The 18,128-nt window shown below is 64.5% G+C and overlaps 1 protein-coding gene across 1 annotated transcript; it reads left to right on the top strand.

Moving 5' to 3' along the window:
* The first annotated feature begins 15,365 nt into the window (after positions 1 to 15,365).
* ISG15 (ISG15 ubiquitin like modifier) lies at positions 15,366 to 16,723 on the top strand. The gene is made up of 2 exons (XM_070079434.1): positions 15,366 to 16,020; positions 16,214 to 16,723. Exons 1-2 carry the CDS (start codon positions 16,018 to 16,020, stop codon positions 16,703 to 16,705), a joined length of 495 nt encoding a protein of 164 aa, XP_069935535.1. The 5' UTR covers positions 15,366 to 16,017; the 3' UTR covers positions 16,706 to 16,723.
* The last annotated feature ends 1,405 nt before the right edge of the window (positions 16,724 to 18,128 follow it).

The following is an 18,128-nucleotide window of genomic DNA, read 5'->3' as shown; positions in this document are numbered from 1 at the left end:
GGGGGCTGAGGCCGCCCCGCCTGCCCCTGGGGGCTCCATCCCCCACCTGAAAGGAAGCAGAGCTGAGTCCCCAGGCTCGCCTGCTGGCTTCCGCCCAACTCTTTCCCTATTCCCAGCGACAGTGGCCTGCTGCCCGCCCCTGAGGTCAGGGGTCGCTCACGAACAGAGCACGGTCAGAAGAGGACTTTCATTCCCAGCTTTTGCTGCCAGAGGTATGTTCCCCGCCTCCCTCCCTCCATGTCCCCCTGGACCTTACAGGACAGGGCCAGTCTCAGGGACTGCCACCGGAGGCCGGTTCCCTTGCATGGGCTCCCCAGGTGTGCCCCAGAACAGCTAGCCACGGGGAGGGGTACAGTGTCCAGCAGGTGACCAGCCCTCCGTGACCTTGCAGCAGCCTTGGCAGGGACAAGCTGACCAGATGGCCCCTGTGCCAGGCTCCCTCTGAGCTCACTGAGGTTACGCTCGGTCTGGCAGGAACCAGCGCCGGGGTCGGCGGGAAAGGCCCGTGCCAGAGACCATGGAGCAAGGAATGACCCTGCAACCTGGGCCAGGCCTGCCCAGCTGTGCACTGCCCCTTTCTTGCCCCTGTCCATGAGTTGGGCCCCCTGCAGGGGCTGCCTTTTGGCTTTTGGTCACCCACCACTGCCCAGGAGGTCGGAGGTCACTCGAGACAGTCCAGGGGATTCCGGAGGCCCCTGGCCCCTCAGAGGCCTAGGGGAGGGGCTTTCCATTCCAGGGTGCCCTGGGAAGAAACGCGCAGCTGATGGTGTCCTACCTGGGTGGGCGGCCGGCTGGTGCAGTAGAGCCGGGTGTCTGAGACGTCCCAGGGCGGCATGGTGCTGGGCTCCACCCCTATAGCCAAAAATACCTCGTCCTTGTGGCCACGTGGGCCACGTGCCAGAGCCAGGGTGCAGGCCACAAATAGATGGCATTTGTGGGGCCTCCGGCTGAGTGAGGGACGTCCTCCCGGCACAGGGCCAGTCTAAGGTCAGCGCAGACATCTGTCAGAGGACACTGGGCAGGCACTGGCAGCCTCCTGTGCCCTGGGGTCACTCCAGGCCTCCCCACCTGCACCCAACCCCAGCCTCTGGAACTTCTCTGTCCTGCTGACCTGGGCCTCGGGCGGGGTGGGGGAGGGGAGGGAGCCTTTCTCCCTGGAAACTGGGGGTCTAGGCACGAGGCCCCCTCAAGCCCCTCTGTCCACCTGCTGATGGGGTCTGGAGCTTCCTCCTCGCAGAAGCTCCGCGCAGGATCGCAAATCAGTTCAGGGCAGGGCTGGGTCCCAAGCGGCAGAGTGGGCCCCTGCCCCCACCCCCACCCCCAGCACCCTGGCCTGGGGCTCACAGGCCCAAGCAGGGCCCAAGCTCAGGGCAAGAGGCCAGCACAGGGGTGTGGGGGATGGGGTGGCAGCAGGCAGTGAGCACCCAACAAGGGGTTGGAAGGGTGCTTTGCTGAGGAGGGGCCAGGAGGGGGAGGCCGTGGGGCAGAGGCTTACAGCTGCCACGGCATGACCCACCCCAAGGTCAAGTCCACCCCACAGCTGCCCACAAGCAGCCAGCTTGGCTTGGCCTGGAAGCCACACAAACAGGATGGAACCCATGAGGCCGTGCATATCTGTGCCCCTCACTCCTGCCTCACTGCCGGGGCTGCCCTGCTGTGGGTGCTGTGGCCTTCTCATTCCACCACAGATGCCCTCCAGTGGACACTACGTGGACACCCTCCAGTGGGCACTACGTGGACACCCTGTAGTGGACATTATGTGGATGCCCTCTGGTGGACGCCCTCCTGTGGACGCTACGTAGATGCCCTTCAGCGGACACTCTGTGGTGGACACTATGTGACACCCTGCAGTGGACGCCCTGCAGTGGGCTCTACCTGGCTGCACTGTTTTCCATGGACGAGGATGGAGTTGCTCCTCTCTGCAGCTGTGTCTGCAGCGGTGCTGGGGTGCTGGGTGAGCCTTGCTGCTGCCTGGGGTTTTCCCAGGGGTGAGATCTGATCAGAGGCCCTGGGCTTGAGACCGGCTTTGGCTCTGGACTCCCCTGCTAATGCAGACCCGAGGAGGCAGCACCAATGGCTCAAGGAATGGGTCTTTGCGCCCACATGGGAGTCCTGGACCGAGTTCCTGGGTTCTGGCTGCAATCCTGGCCCAACCCTCACCATTGTGGGCATCTGGGGAGTGAACCCGTGAATGAGAGCTCACACGCTCTTTCCCTGCCTCTCAAAGAAAAAAAAAAAAAAAAGCCAAAAAAGTCCCTGAGGCCAGGCTGTGATGCAGAGGGCAAAGCCTCCCAGACAGGCTCCAGCTCAGGTCCCGGCTGCTCCACTGCCGACCCAGCCCCCTGCTGTGGCCTGGGAGAGCAGCAGAGGAGCGGAGAGTGCCCAAGTGCCTGAGACCCAGGTGGACTCCTGGCTCCTGGCTTCTGCCTGGCCCAGCCCAGCTGGCTGTTGGGGGCACTGGGGAGTGATCCATATTCATTCATTCTCTCTCTCTCTCCCCCTGTGTAACTGCATTTCAAATAAATAAATCTTTTTTTAAAGGATAGTCCACTATACAAAAGCCTGAAATGATTTTCTCCAGCATATTTGTGGTGCCTTCTCCCTGGCTCGAATGTCCACTTTCTTTTGATGGACAGCAGCTTTAACCCTAACTCAGCCCAGGGTACCCCTTTTCCTCTGTGGACAGCACTTCTGTTCTGTTTGGAGTAGGAACCCTTTATAACTTTTTCTAAGCCCTTTATATTTTTAATTTTTAACAGGTTCAGTATGGTTTGTAGACACAATTCTGAGGACATAACACTCCTCCCTCCACCCTCTCTCATTCTTCTGCCCACCCCAAAGTGAAGACTTACATTTTGGGGAGTGCTTCCTAGTTTTGTGATGGGGCAGGGCCAGGCCACACATGCTTTTCCCATGTGGACCCCAGGGCTGTGTCCTGGGTCACAGAATGAGTGGGCTAGCCCCCAGAGTATCCATCCTTGGGCTGGCTGAGACCTGAAGCTTTGGGGGGTCTGATCTGATGTCCCCGTGGGAGAACAGGGGCCCAGCTGTGGGAGTTCTGGGAGGAGGAAGCAGAGGTCAGTGTGGGCCTGGCTGGGGAGACCCCCATGCTCCCAACCTAAGCAGGAGCCTTTGGCGGGTCGGGGGTGTGTTCTCAGGTTCACCCAGGCATTCGCAGGGCGCCACCGTGCGTTCTTGGCAGAGAGCAGAGCTGGTGCCGGGCTGTAACCGGTGGGTGGACAGGTGGACAGATGGACTGCATGGCCTGGAAGTGGGTAGAGAGATGGACAGATGGACCGCGGGACCAGAATGCTATAGGGACTCCAGGACAAGGCTGGAAAGGGGAAGAGGCGCTCACCTACGTTACCGCCGGGCGCCACTAGAGGGCAGCAGGACTCCACTGGGACTCGCCAGCAGCTCCCCTGGCCCTGCCCGGGTCTGGGAAATCCAGGGTCCTAACCCCCAGGGGGAGGAACAGAGCGGGATGGGCCCCCCATCATGAAGCCACGCGGCCCCTTTCACACCGCTGACCTTGAGACCAAAAACCCCAAACCAGGAGCCAGCTTCTCAGGACCAAGTCTTGGGTGCCAGGCACAGCCCAGCTGAACCTGTAGCCAAGGAGCCTCCTCCCCTGCAATGGTGTTACTGAGTGAGAAGCCAGAGACACTGTGCACGCCGGGGGCCCCACCCACGTACCCCTGCTCCTCCTGCCTGCCCTCCTGGGAAGCTCACGACATCCAGAATTGTATCCAGTGTTTCAGAAATGTGGAGAGTGGAGCTTGAAGTTGAGTTGCTTTGGATGGACGTGGACAGTCCTGTCCCTGGGTCCCACTTTGGGCAGCCCCAAGGTGCGGGAAGCCCCCCCAGAGAAGCCAGTCTGCCCACTGCACCATCATCAGGGCCGCGACTGGACTCGGCCTGGAGACCCAAGACGACCACACGCTATTCACTCCGATGTCCAGGGTGATGAGCACCGGCCAGGCGGGCTAGGGGCCAGCCACTCTGAGGGCCAGGGTCAGGGCTCTGAGGGGCCTGGAGCAGACAGGCTGGTGTGTGGGCCGTGGGCCTCCGTGTGTGAGCTGTGGGCCTCTGTGTGTGGGCCGTGGGCTCCTTGTGCGGGCCGTGGGCCTCCATGTGTGGGCCGTGGGCCTCCATGTGTAGACCGTGGGCTTCCATGTGTGGGCCGTGGGCTTCTGTGTGGGCCGTGGGCCTCCGTGTGTGGGCCGTGGGCCTCCGTGTGTGGGCCGTGGGCTTCTTGTGTGGGCCGTGGGCTTCTTGTGTGGGCCGTGGGCTTCTTGTGTGGGCCGTGGCCCCTGTGTGTGGTGCTCCAGGTGCTGCCAGTGAGCTGCAGTCACCCAAGCCGAGAGCGTGTGAGCTGCGAGCGCTCAGCTCCCAGAAGCAGCTTGGGGCCGGCATCCCGGTGCAGCGGTGCAGCTGCCCCCGCAGCACACACCGAGCCCGGCTGCTCCTCCCCCTCCGGCTCTGTGCTAACGGCCTGGGGAAGCAGCCAGTGCTCGGGCCCTGCACCACGTGGGAGACCCGAATGGCGTTCCCAGCTCAGCTTCAGCCCGGCCTGGACCTGTTTTGGCCATTTGGTGGATGGACTGGAGGGTGGAGGACCTCTGTCTGTCTCTCCCTGTCTCATCACTCTGCCTTTCAAATAAATCCATCTTTTCTGAAATGGAAGCAGTAGTAGCAGCAGCTAGGGGTGGAGAGCGACAGGGAGCCACCCGGAGCCCATCCCCCTGCCGCCCCTCGAGGGTGTGGGAGGGCCCTGTGGGGGGCACCACATTGGGGTCACAGCCCTCACCTCCAAAGCACCCCTGCAGAAGCCCACGGGGCCCGCCCCGCTCAGCCCAAGCAGTGGAAGGGAAGCAGGTCCCTCGGGGATCCTGGCTGTCAGAGACCCCACCACCCTCGACAGCTGACACGGGCAGCCTGGGAGGGGGCGCACACAGCCCCTCGCGTGCTCCCCTCAGGCTGCCCTGTGCTTGCTGAGCCCTCCCTGGGGGGCCCCAGAGCAACCCAAGCCTGCCAGCTCCAGCTCTCAAACTCGCCCATCCGGCAGGTTGGTCAGGACTGGGTTTTGCTGTCTAAGGCAGGTGCTGAGCACGAGGTGGGGGCGCAGCCGGCTGGCAATGCACCAGGGAGCCTGCAGGGCAGAGCTCTGCCGAAGAGCAGAGGTGAGGAGGTGCCGAGCACTGTGGCTCCCCAGAGCCTGAGAGATGACAGGGCTCCCCACTGCAGAGGGCTTTGGTGACAGCAAGCATGGGGCAGCCCGAGGGGCGCACGAAAGAGGCTGTGTGCCCCCCTCTGCAGGCAGTGGAGGGTGGCTGGGTGCCAGTGTCCAGGGCAGACTGCTGGGGCGACAAGGAAGGGGCACCCCTATCCCCGAGGGTGTGTGGAGCCCAGCCACGAGCAGGCCCAGACCACCCCATGCCCACACAGCTGCCCGGTGCCAGTGTCCAGGGCAGGGAGGGGATTGGTCAGACAGCTGGGCTCACCAGGCTCTTGGGGTGACTGCCGCTGTTGGGGGAGGCATGGACCAGCCCAGGGTGAGTGGTGACAAATGCCCCGTGGTCTCAGTGCAGCTGGGGTTGAGACCCCGCCCAAGCTCCTGTGCCTTGGAGGTCCTCATTGCACCTGCTGCCCTGGCCCATTCACGGTCACTGGCTGGGGGAGGGGCGGGACGCTGGCGCCTGGCCCTGTCTGGTACCCTCGCCACACCCGGAAGCAGGTGGCTCTGTGGAGGAAGCGGCCCCACTCCCTGTCTGCCGACCCGACCAGGGGATCCTGGCAGGCTCTGTCCTGGCTGTGCACGCAGCTGTGCTATCCAGAGGGAAAAGCAGGAGGCCAATCCCTAACCCTTCTCCTCCGCCCAGGACTGCGGGTCTCTGCCTTCCAGGGCCCCGGGGGCCCCAGCCCAGCCACACAGCCCTGCTGCCTCCCAGCACTGCACAGCCAGTGACAATCACCTTCTGCCCATCTGGGCTGCGGGGCGGGGTGAAGCCTGGGGGTGGCAGTGGCACCGCGGTCTGTCCAAAGACCACACAGCCCCAGGGGTGAGGTCCCGGCCAGAAACTTGGGACAGCGTGGGCCATGACCGCGGTCCCAACTCCAGCAGGAGCCCGGCTGCTGTCTGGTCTGAGGAAGGCGCCTCCACAGCCAGGCCCCGCCGAGTGTGCGGCCCCTCAGGCTCAGTCCCAGCAGGCCGCGCCGGCAAGGCCCGCAGGGAGGCGGGGTGGCCGAGCTGGCGGCAGCGCGCGGCGGCCCGTGTGCCCTCGAGGCCGGCCAGGAAGCGCTCATCGGGCAGAGGCAGGCTGTGCACCTGCCCCAGGCGGCTGCGGGAGCGGCAGGCGCCGGCGGTGGCGCGCACGAGCCGCGGGGTCTGCGAGGGTCGCACACGCCTCTCTGGGACCTCTGCCTTCTCCTGGCGCGGCGACCAGGTGGGAGCGGCGGCCCCGCGTTCCGGCTCCGGACGCGTCCGAAGCTGAGCGTGGCGCCGCGTCTTCAGGACCGGCTTGGAGGGCTGCGGGCGGGCGGTGGCTGAGCCCGCATTCCTCCGCCCTCCCCGCACGCCCCAACCCGGTCAGGTCCCCACCCGCCTTGCGGTGCGCTCTGAGGCTCGTTTGGGATCCTCCCCGCCGTCTGCGGGCCCGCGGAGCCCGCAGTGCCGGGCGTGCGCCCCGCCAGGAGCCCCCGCCCGGCTATTTAAGGCCGCCCGCCGGTTGTGAGAGCCTCGCTCCGCGTTCTTTCCCACACTCGCCAGCCAATGCGCGGCCGACCCTCGGCTGGCGGCCACCGCCGCCCGTCGGTCACGCCGTGGCTCCCCGCCCGAAGCCCCCGACGACAAAGCCGCGCCGCGCCCGCCCCCCGCAAGGCGGCCCCCTCCTCTGCCGGGGGCTCCGGGACGCGCGCCAGGAGGGGCCGCAGACCCCGCAGCTGGCGGAGGCTCGGGCTCCCTTCCGCGCTGGGCTGGCCGGACGGCGGCGACCCCGGGTTCCCCACCTCCCGCTCCGCCGCCCTGCCCAGCGCGGCCGCGGGCCTCCGCGCGCCGGAAGGTCCCTGGGGAGCGTGTGACGTGCACGGGGATACCCCGCAGCGGTGACCGAGCCTGGTCCCACGGAGGCGCTGTGGCCGCAGGGAGGGTGACGTCGCCAGCCGCGCCGCAAGAAGACGAGGCCGGCTCTGGGCTTTCTCCAGGGCCATAGTGGGAAAAAAGCAGCGCCGTGGTCTTCGTCGTGCTGTTTCACTTTGAAGCACGCCATGGGGGCGCCACCGTCTTGGGGTACCCAGGGTCGCGGTCTATCTGGTTTCCTGCAGGCCTCCGAGGGGAACAAGCCAATCGCAGCCCGCAAGGGGGGAAGGAGGTGGGTAAGGGGAGGGGCAGACGCTGCGCAAGGCCCAGGGGCTGCACGGGGTCTGGGGAAGCCTTGTGTGGGGGTGGGGGTGGGGTTGCTTTTCTGAGCAGGATCGCCGGGCCCATGGAGTGCCGGAGGGGCCCAGGGTGGCAACTCCGGGGTCTCAGGCAGTGCCTGGCCCAGCCCCAAGGTGCCCGAGACCTCACCTGCCAGTCATGGCCTGAATCCTAGGCTGAGCCCATGCTCCTGGACTTTCTGTGTGCTGAGGTAGGCAGAGGTGGCCAGCCCCCACCCCACCCCACCCCCGCACACACACCTGGTCTGCACAGTGGTCGGGGGTTCTGGCCACAAGCAATGCTGCCCAAGCCAATCTGCAGATGAACATGTGAGGTGGGGACCCCAGAAAGCATGGGGAGGGGCAGGGCTTGGCCAGAAACCCATGGAGGTGCCCCTGCTGGCACCCAGAGCCCAGGAAGTACCCGAGGACCTTGCTCGCTGGCGGAACCCTTGCTCAGGCCCCCAGCTGTCGGGTGGACATTTCAGGTGGCCCCACCTCCTTACCTGCAAGTGGGTTCCTGGGAGCAGGAATAAGATCCCCGCAGCCAGTGTGTCCAGGGACTGGCACAGAGCACAGGGAACCACCAGAGCCAGCGATCAGACTGTGGCCTGCAGCGGCAGCCAGTGCTCACCTCTGCCTCAGAGCCAGCGATCAGCCTCATGGGGCAGCCGGGAGACTGGCCTGCAGTGGCTGCCGGTGCTCACCTCTGCCGGGCACCTCCTGGAAGGGGGCAGATGCCTTCACCCTAGCACCAAGCTCTGGGCAGAGCAAGGTGAGCTCACCTCCTCCCACCTGCTTTCCTTGCTGCGCCACTGCTGGGATTCTGCCCAGGCTGTGCCCCTACCGTCAGCCCCTCAGCTCCGCCCTGGCCGCCTCTCTAGCCAGTGCTGGGAGGAGGGTCCTGGTGCTGACTCCCTGGGACCCAGTGTCCTTGGTGAGACTTTGCAGTGGCCTGACCAGTAAGGGCAGGGGCAGCAGCAACAGCTGACTCCTGAGGCTGCTTTTTAGATTGTTTATGTGAAAGGCAGAGTTCCAGAGGGAGACAGAGCACCATCTTCCACCTGCTGGTTCACTCCCCAAATGACTGCAACAGCTGGGGCTGGGCCAGGCCTAAGCCAGGAGCCAGGAGCTCCACCGGGGTCTCCCATGTGGGGGCAGGGGTCCAAGCACCTGGGCATTGTCCACTGCTTTCCCAGGCCGTCAGCAGGGAGCTGGATGGGAAGTGGAAAAGCCAGGACTTGAACTGGTGCCCATATGAGGTGCTGGGATTGCAGGTGGAGGCTTAACCTTCTATGCCACAGCGCCGGCCCCGAGACTGGGGTTTAAATTAAAGATGCTGCACACGTAGGCTTTGCTGCCACGCTGTGAGGAAGCCCATGGAGAGCCCTCTGCCCCCGACAGCCATTGGTGGTCCCAGCCAACAGCAGCGTCAGACCCAGACGTGGGAGGGGGGCTCGCCAGGGCTTCCTGGCTGTGGCTGCTGTCCCCACCTTCCAGTCTTCCCGGAGGAGGCAGCCTCTGTGCCGGTCCTGTTGTGTGAGCCGTGGAATAGGACTGTGGCTGGCCAGGATCTGGAGGCCGCTTGTTGGTGTCGATAGCTGGAAGGGGAGGGGTGATCCTCGACCCCCAGCAGCCATCCTCACTGCCTGGTCCCCCTTTCTCCAGCAATGTCCACTCCACCCTCTCCCACCTGTGCCCCAGAACCCGAGAGACCTGTGCTCTGCCCTCTTCACTCAGGGGCTGGCCCTCCTGCCGGGGCAGCTGGCAGTGGACCCGGGAGCGAGCAGCGCTGGATTGGCTCCGTCTTGGGGAGCAGGATGGATCCCAGCAGGGGCTGCGGGGTTTCCAGGAACTGTAAAGTGACAGAAGTGAGGGCTGAAGGAACCGGGGATGCAGGAGACAGCGCCAGGCCCCGGCAGCAGCAGCCCCAGGCGGCCGATGTCCAGGTTCCCTTTAAGTTCCCCAGTGGGCCGGGGGTAGAAACGCCCCTCCCAGCCTGCACAGCCTCTGAGCAGTGACTATACATCCCCCACAGCCCCTCACAACGGCCCCCCTGTCTGTGGGCTTTGCTGCCTGCTGCCCTGTGCTGGGTGCGAGTCCTCCTGCTCAGCCCACACAGGCTCCTCTTCCACATGAGCCCTCAGACCTCGGCCGCTTGGAGCCAACCCTGCAGGCCCCTCCTCCCCTGAAGGTGCTGTCCCTGGCCCCTGGCCGCTGTGCCCAGCCTTGCCCAGCCTTGCTCTCTGCAGCCTCGAAGCCCTCACAGGACCTCGGACGTCCTCTGCTCAGCAGCCCTGACCCCAGCCCCCTGCTCCCCTCACACCGAGCCCAGTCCCCAGACCTGAAGACCCTGCCCCAGGCCCCTGGTTACAAGAGGCTGACGCCTCTGCACATCCATGTGGCCAACCCAGCACCCTCTGCGGCTACAGTGAGTGCATCTGGGTGGTGCCAGTGGCTGCCCAGGGCCCCAGTCATGCAGCCGCCCCTGGCCACAGGTCAGCTGGGCCTGCAGGGGCCAGTGTGGCACTGCTGGGTGCTTGCTGCTGTCCCTGGGCCGCCCGGCTCCCCATGGGGTGTCCAGGAATCCTGCCGACTCCCTCATGAGGCTTGGCCAACATCCCGGGAGCCTGCAGTGGAGACCTGGGCTGCCACTCACACAGCGAGACTTTCTCCACACTCTGCCCACCAGAGCAGGCTGCAGGCCAGCAGGACGCCAGGGGAGGAGCCACAGGCCACCCCAGGCAGTGGCTGTGTCCACCACAGGAAGCCCACCATCCCTGCAGCTGCAGGTGCCCAGAGGGGCCTGCAGGCCAGCAGCGGCCTCCCGTCAGGCCACAGCTGTGACTGCACGGGATCGTGACTTCAGGACGGGGCCTCGGCTCCTGCCCCAGTCAGGAGCCCGCGGCTGCCCGGTGTCTCCGTTGCTCTGCCTCCGGCCCCCTGCCTCCCACCAGCACCAGCCTTCTGGGTCTGGATTGTTTTGTTTTTTTGTTTTTTGTTTTTTTTTTTCAATTTTTATTTATTTGCTTTTTTTTTTTTTTTTGAAAGGCAGAGAGAGAGATGGATCTTCCATCTGGTGGTTCACTCCCGGATGCCGGCAGCAGCCAGAGCTGAGCCAGGCACTCCACCAGGTCTCCCACCCAGGTGGTGGGGCTCAAGCACGTGGGCCGTCCTGTGTCCACGCACGCTGGGCAGACACGGCTCTTGCAGTGGGAGCTCCCTGTTGTCCTGGACACCAGCGCACCCTGGAATGAAGAGCGAGTGAGCGAGTGAGCGAGTGGGTAGAGGGCCGACGACGGAGCCGTGGTCCCAGCTCCCAGGCAGTGGTGTCACCTGGGAATCTCGGTGGAGACGGCAGCCCGTGGCCATCGAGCGAGGTGTGTGTGACAGCTGCGGCCACACAGGTCTGAGTCTGCGGGGGTGGCCAGGAGATGGCCGCTGATTCCCTGGGAGAGAAACTTCTACTTCATCCTGTCAGACTCGGGGCGTCCCAGTGCGGGGGGCTCCTGGCCTGGTGCTCAAGTCCGGGGTGATTTTCCCTAACGCTGGGCGCTACGGCCGCCTGCACGTCCGGCAGTGGAGACCTTGCCCCACAGCTGTGGCCATGCTCTAGGCTGGGGACTCTGGCCTGGGCCCCTCCTCCCAGGGGAGCAGGGCTGGCCCCCTTGTCTAGGGGCGGGGCTGGCCTCTGTGCTCCCATGAGCAGCTCTGGCCACGCCAGGCACCCCAGCAAGCACGAAGAGGCTGCAGGAGGCCAGGGGCAGGCGGTGCCTTTGTGGCCTGGGCTGCCCACTGTCCAAGCTGCAGCTCCCCACGGCAGCGCCCCCAGTGGAGTCCCCATGGGAGTCTGCATTCAGAAGATCCTGGCACCCAGTGATTGGGCAGGGTTTTGGGGGTGTGTGGCCCCCAGCTCAGCCTGTGCTCACATGGAGTCCGATGTCCAGTCTGGGTGTCTGCAGCTCTTCCCCCTCCCTGACCAGGCTGCTGTAGATCTGAACCATGGGTCCTCCTGCGCAGGGTCCTGGGCTCTGGGTACCACCCCCGCCCCACCCTCCGCACACCTCTGCAGCCTCCCCAAGGGCCAAGCCCCACCAGGGCCTGCTTTGTCAGGAACCAGACAGCAGGTGCCGGCCAGGGCCCCTCGCCCACCTCAGGGGCTGTGGCTGAGGTGCCAGCATGAGGGACCACAGGGCCCGAGACATGGACATGAGGCCCACAGGGCCCGAGACATGGACATGAGGCCCACAGGGCCTGGGACATGGGCATGAGGCCCACAGGGCCCGGGACATGGGCATGAGGCCCACAGGGCCCGGGACTGTGAGGCTGTGGAGTCAGGAAGGGAGTGTAGGCCAGCACCACCTCACGAAGGGCAGCACCAGCTCACGAGCAGAGGAGGCAGGGTAGGAGCCTGCAGCCGATCAGATCATTCAGAGCAAACAAACCCGCAGAGGTGAGCGGTTGCCGGCACACTCACGGACACGCGGCAGGAAGCCCAGACCCCAGGGCAGGGGCCGGGCGTCGCGATACCTTGGCGGGGGGCAGGCGGAGGTGGACTCCTCCACGCTGGTCTCTCAAGTGGCCACTGGGCCTCTGCACCTGGGCAAGAACGTGGGGGTGGGAGACTTGGAAGAAACCCCAGGGGCCGCGCTGTAGTATAGCGGGTGAGGCCACGGCCTGTAGTGCCGACATCCCATATGGGCGCTGGTTCGAGTCCTGGCTGCTCCACTTCCAATCCAGCTCTCTGCTGTGGCCTGGGAAAGCAGTGGAAGATGGCCCAAGTCTCCACGTGGGAGACCTGCAAGAAGCTCCTGGCTCCTGGCTGCGGGTCCACGCAGCTCCTGCCATTGCGGTCATTTGGGGAGTGAACCAGTGGATGGACGACCTCTCTTTCTCTGGCTCTGCCTCTCTCTATGACTGTGTCTTTCAAATAAATAAAATAATGCTTTTAAGAAGTAATGAACAAATAAATAAATGAATTCAAAAGTATCCTTTTGCCTCTCTGTTGAAAGCTACAGACCTAAGCACTTCGCCCTGGCTTATCTGCGGGTGGATCAGCATCCAGAAGTGAGCTCCAAGCCGCACTCCACAACCCACAGGGCTTCGCCTTTGTCTAATTCCAACCCTGGCAGGAAGACACTGAGGTTTCTCTGTTAAAGCAACGGCCCTGCCTCCCAGGAGCTGGGGTGATGCTCGGAGGGCTGAGTCCCGTGTCTGCAGGACTGGGGCCCCTGGGCTTTGGGGGGCATCTGAGCCGCGCTCATGGTGGCTGCTGTGGGGTCTGACCTCCAAAGCTCAGGTCCAAGGTCTTTCCCTCAGACGTGGGTCTGCCTTGCTTTGCCCATCAGCCACTCTGGTCTCTCATGGCCCCTGAGGCCCCCATCCCGGAAGGCAGCTGAGTAGCTGACGGTCCAAAGGCCACTCGGGTGCCAGGGCAGGGACGGCACAGCAGCGGTGGCAGGACGAGCTGGCCTGGGCCTCAGACCTCTGACTGCATCTTTGCTGCTAAAGAGAACGGGGCTGGAGACCCTGGGCTGGCCACGCTGCTGGGGACTGCGTCCCAGCTCGATGGGACAGGCAACCCCCACCCCCCACCACCTCCCAACCCCCCCACCCCACCTCCACTGTACGTTCTTGCATGGAGAAACGCCCCTCTCCCAGGCCCCGTCCGAGACCTGCCAGAACAGACGTAAGCCTCAGCCTTTCTCGCCCATCGCCGGAGAGAGAGGAAAATCCCCATTCAGCCCCTGAATCAGCTCGGCCTCACGCCCTGTTGTCTTTACACCCACCCCGCATTCTTGCCCGGTGCAGAGGCGCGGCAGCCACTTGAGAGACCAGTGTGGAGGAGTCCACCTCCGCCTGCTGCCCCCACTCCCACCCCCTGGGCTCAGGCCCTCTGCCATGTGTGGGCTGTGCACGCCGGCTGTTGGTTACCCACCTCTGCGGGTTTATTTTCTCTGAACGAATTCGGTCGGCGGTGACTTGCACGCTGTGTCCTCGCTGCCCCCTGGGAGGCGGCGCCCACCTGTGCGCTTTTCCTCACAAGCTTGACCTCTCGATGTCACGGGACCTTCTGTGTCCCCAGTGGTCTTTGTTTTAAAGATTTTATTTATTTGTTTGAGAGGCAGAGTTACACCCAGAAAGAGGGAGAGACAGACAGAGAGAGAGGTCTTCCAGCCTCTGGCTCACTCCCCAAATGGCCTCATTGGCCAGAGCTGGGCCGATCTATAGCCAGGAGCTAGGAGCTTCCTCTGAGTTTTCCATGTGGGTGCAGGGGCCCAAGCACTTGGGACGTCCTCCATTGCTTTCCCAGGCCACAGCAGGGAGCTGGATCAGAAGAAGTGGAGCAGCCGATACTGGAACCGGCCCCGTATTGGACACTGGCGCCGCAAGCATAAGCTTAGCCGACTACAAGCCACAGCGCCGGCCCCTTCGTGATGCTCTGTCCTCGAGATTTCTTTGTTGATGGGAGGTGAGACAGTGGACGTGGGCAGTGAGACGGTGGACGTGGGCAGTGAGACGGTGGACGTGGGCAGTGAGACAGTGGATATGGGCAGTGAGACTGTGGACGTGGGCAGTGAGACGGTGGATGTGGGCGGTGAGATGGTGGACGTGGGCGGTGAGACGGTGGACGTGGGCAGTGAGACAGTGGACATGGGCAGTGAGACTGTGGACATGGCAGTGAGACAGTGGATATGGGCAGTGAGACGGTGGACGTGGGCAGTGAGACTGTGGACATGGCAGTGAGACAGTGGATATGGGCAGTGAGACTGTGGACGTGGGCAGTGAGACGGTGGACATGGGCAGTGAGACAGTGGATGTAGGCAGTGAGACGGTGGATGTGGGCGGTGAGACGGTGGACGTGGGCAGTGAGACTGTGGACGTGGGCAGTGAGACGGTGGACGTGGGCAGTGAGACAGTGGACGTGGGCAGTGAGACGGTGGATGTGGGCGGTGAGACGGTGGACGTGGGCAGTGAGACGGTGGATGTGGGCAGTGAGACGGTGGATGTGGGCGGTGAGACGGTGGACGTGGGCAGTGAGACAATGGACATGGGCAGTGAGACTGTGGACGTGGCAGTGAGACAGTGGATATGGGCAGTGAGACTGTGGACGTGGGCAGTGAGAGTGCACGTGGGCAGTGAGACAGTGGATGTGGGCAGTGAGACTGTGCACGTGGGCAGTGAGACCGTGGACATGGAAGTGAGACAGTGGACGTGGGCAGTGAGACGGTGGACGTGGAAGTGAGACGGTGGACGCCTGCTCCCTTCACTAAGTGTCTGTGCTTTTTCTCTGACAGCTCAGCGGAGATGGTGCCCCAGGGAGTTCTGGGCCGGGGAGGCAGGGTCAGGGTTGATACTCAGAATCATGGCGGGCACACTTTGCTTTTCCATTCTTAAAAATTTCATTCACTTATTTATTTATTTAAATACCTCATTTTTATTTAGTCTCAGCCAACTTTGGTGTGTGCTGTTTGTGACAGCAGAAACTTGGGAACAACCTCGACTGGCCGTCCGGGGCTGGTGGGGCTGCACTCCTGGCCATCAGTCCCGTCCCGTCTCGGGAGCTCGGCCACGCGCTGGTGCCTGTCGGCAAAGGAGGCGGTTGATGACCTGCTGCTCCACAGGCGGTGAAAATGGCGAGAGCTCTTGTTTTGTTTTTTAGGTGAAATTCATGTAAAAGACATTAAAATGTTTGTTTATTTTATTTGAAGACAGGGAGAGAGCTGTTTCCCTCCACTGGTTCACACACCAAATGCCCACAAGAGCCAGGGCTGGGCTTGGCTGAAGCCGGGAGACAGGAGCTCTTCCTGGGTCTCCCTTGTGGGTGCAGGGGCCCAGGTACCTGAGCCGGGCACCAGCAGGGAGCTGGCACTGGAGGTGGCGTCAGGACTTGAAGCAGGCGTTCCTGTGTGGGCATCTCCACTGCTCCCTTTTAAATTGTGGTTTTTTTCATTGTTGAACTTGTAAGAATTCTCTACGCCCACAGAGACCCTTATCAGACACATGTGCAAACATTCTGAGTTCACTTCGAAAGGCAGCAAAATACACTTGGTCTTTCATTGAGAAACAACCTGACCAGAGGCCACGTCCTGAGCCCACGGAGGTCTCCGTGGGGGGGGGGGGGCTGGGACTGTTGGCGTCCTATGTAGTTCTGGAAGTGACCGCCGTGACGTTTCCTGGCCTCATCAATTTTGCAATCTGGCAAATGGAAACCGAAAGTCTCCAGTCCCCAGCCCACGTCCCTGTGAGCGCTGAGTGTCCTGCTGAGGACTCCGGGTGCTGGTGCTGGGCATTGCTGGGCACGGCTAGGCAGGCTGCCGGGGCACTGTGGGGGCCCCTTGCCGTGCCCCCACCCCTGGAGCTGTGCCAGCTCACATCGTCTTTCTGTTTTGTTTCTCCTACTCCCTCTGGGGCTCGCCCTGGGAAAAGGAAACCAAAACCAAAGCCTGCTTGGCCCCGGCACCAGCTGGGCGGCAGCACCGCCCCCTGACGTCCGCAGCCGAGGCCCATAAATGGGCTGAGGCTGGCCGGGAACGCGCTAGAGGCTGAGGGGCAGCGGCATTGCCAGGGACTGAGCAGCACCCAGAAGCAGCCACGGCCATGGTAAGCCGGGACGCGCGGTGTCGGGGGGCGCGTGGTCCGGCCGGTTTTCCTCCCCCTCGTCTGTCTGGTGGGGTTTCCCAGGGTGGGGACAGGAGGGGCGCATCGGCGGACGCAGGGGGCTGCACCTGCGGCTGGCGCCTGGTGTGCGGACCCAGGCCTGGCGCCGGTCTCTGAGCCCTGGTGATGCCCACAGGGGAAGGACCTGAAGGTGAAGATGCTGGGCAGCAAAGAGATCTCAGTGCCCCTGAGCGAGTCCCTGACGGCGTCGGAGCTGAAGCGGCGGATCGCCCAGGAGACTGGCGTGCCGGCCTTCCAGCAGCTCCTGGCTGTGCACCCCGGGGGGGCGGCGCTGCTGGAGGAGGTCCCCCTGGTCGCCCAGGGCCTGGGGCCGGGAAGCACGGTGCTGCTGCTGGTGCAGAAGTGTGACAACCCGCTGAGCATCCTGGTGCGCAATGACAGGGGCCGCAGCAGCGCCTACGAGGTGCTGCTCACCCAGACGGTGGCCCAGCTCAAGCTGCAGGTGGCCCAGCGGGAGGGCCTGCAGCCGGACCTGTTCTGGCTGAGCTTCGAGAACAGGCCCATGGAGGACCAGCACCTGCTGGGGGAGTACGGCCTCCAGCCGCAGTGCACCGTGTACCTGAACCTCCGCCTGCGGGGCGGATCTGCCGGGACCCGGCCCTGCTAATAAACAGAAGTAGCTGCCTCCCGGGTCCCCTCTCTGCCCATCACCCCTCCTGTGTCCCCAATTCTGCAGCCCTGTGGGGGCGGTCTGGTTGCCAAGTTATGGGACAAGGGCTTCATGGTAGGGTCATGACAGGGACAGCCTCACATAGGAAAGTCACGTGTGCCAGAGCTGACCTGGCCAGGCTGAGCCAGGCAGCCCCTCACTGCTCACCCCACAAGCTCCGGGGGTGGGGGGGCGGGAGCAGGGCGGCAGCTCTGCTCAGGGCCCATTGGCCACAGGGCAGGCCCCACCCCCAGAGTCCCTGGAACCAGTGAGGTGGGGAGAGGTCCACACCCCATGGGGCAGGGGGCCAGGAACCTTCTGGACTGCCCAGTCCTGCCTGCCTTGGTCCTGGGAGGTGTAGGGCGGGGCCTGAGCACTCACCATCAGGGTTCACATCACCCCCTCAGGAGAGTGTGGACAGTGCATGAGGGCACCTGGATCTGGGACTCACCTGCCCTGATGGGGCTTGGGGGTGGGCGGCAGCTAATTAGGCAGAAGCCACAGGGGACGCTCCCGGCGCCCTCCCTCCCCAGGGGGAATGCCCGGGGATGGCGCAGGACACAGCCGAAGCAGGCAGGCCCCGAGATCCAGGGACCACGAGATCCCTCGGGAGCTGGCTGGAGAACCAAAGGCCACTTTTCTGATCTGCGGGGGTTCGTGTCTGGGCCGGGGACCCCAGGCCTGGCCGTGCCAGGACCGCTCCGCAGGCCCCAGGAGCAGACCCTTGAGGCCCGCACGCGGCTGCGGCTTCCCAATCCTCGCCTCTGGCTCCGCCACTGCGGGCCGGCCCAGGGGAGGGGCGCGGAAGCAGCCTAGGAACACAGCGGGGTCCCCTCCATCTTCAGGGGGTCGCCTCCGACTCGGCTCCCCAGAGCCCGAAACCACCCAGCCCTCTCCCCACCCCGCCGAGCCGGGCCGCAGAAGCGCCCGCAATTGCGCCGCGGGACGCTAGGAGGCGCGCGCCTCCCCGCGGCGGGGCCGGGCCGGCCAGGCGGGCCCGCGCCCGGGGGACCAATCGCCGCCCGCACGGTCCTTGCGGCGGGGGCGCGGTCAGAGGCGGCGGACTCCTCGCCGGGACCCGCCGGGGGTGCGGCGCCCCGCTCTCTGCGCCGCAGGAGGGGCGGTGGGGTCCGGGCCCTCCGCGCCGCTTTGCGCCCGGGGACCCCCGCTGCCCCCGGCTGCGGCGCCTCCTAGGACCCCTTGGGAGTCCGGTCACGTCGCCGGCAGATTCCGCATTAACCCGACTGCAGCCGCATTTCCTGGGGTGGGGATACGCGGGCGGGGGCGGGGGTCGCTTGGGCCCGCCCCTCCCCCACGGCCCCCGCCCCGCGCCGCGGCCCCTGCGCTTTGTTCGCGGCCGCCGCGGGTCTGCGGGCGCCGG

Source organism: Oryctolagus cuniculus, chromosome 7 (assembly GCF_964237555.1).
Source record: "Oryctolagus cuniculus chromosome 7, mOryCun1.1, whole genome shotgun sequence".
NCBI classification, from domain to species: domain Eukaryota; kingdom Metazoa; phylum Chordata; class Mammalia; order Lagomorpha; family Leporidae; genus Oryctolagus; species Oryctolagus cuniculus.
This window is presented reverse-complemented; position numbering and strand designations above follow the sequence as displayed.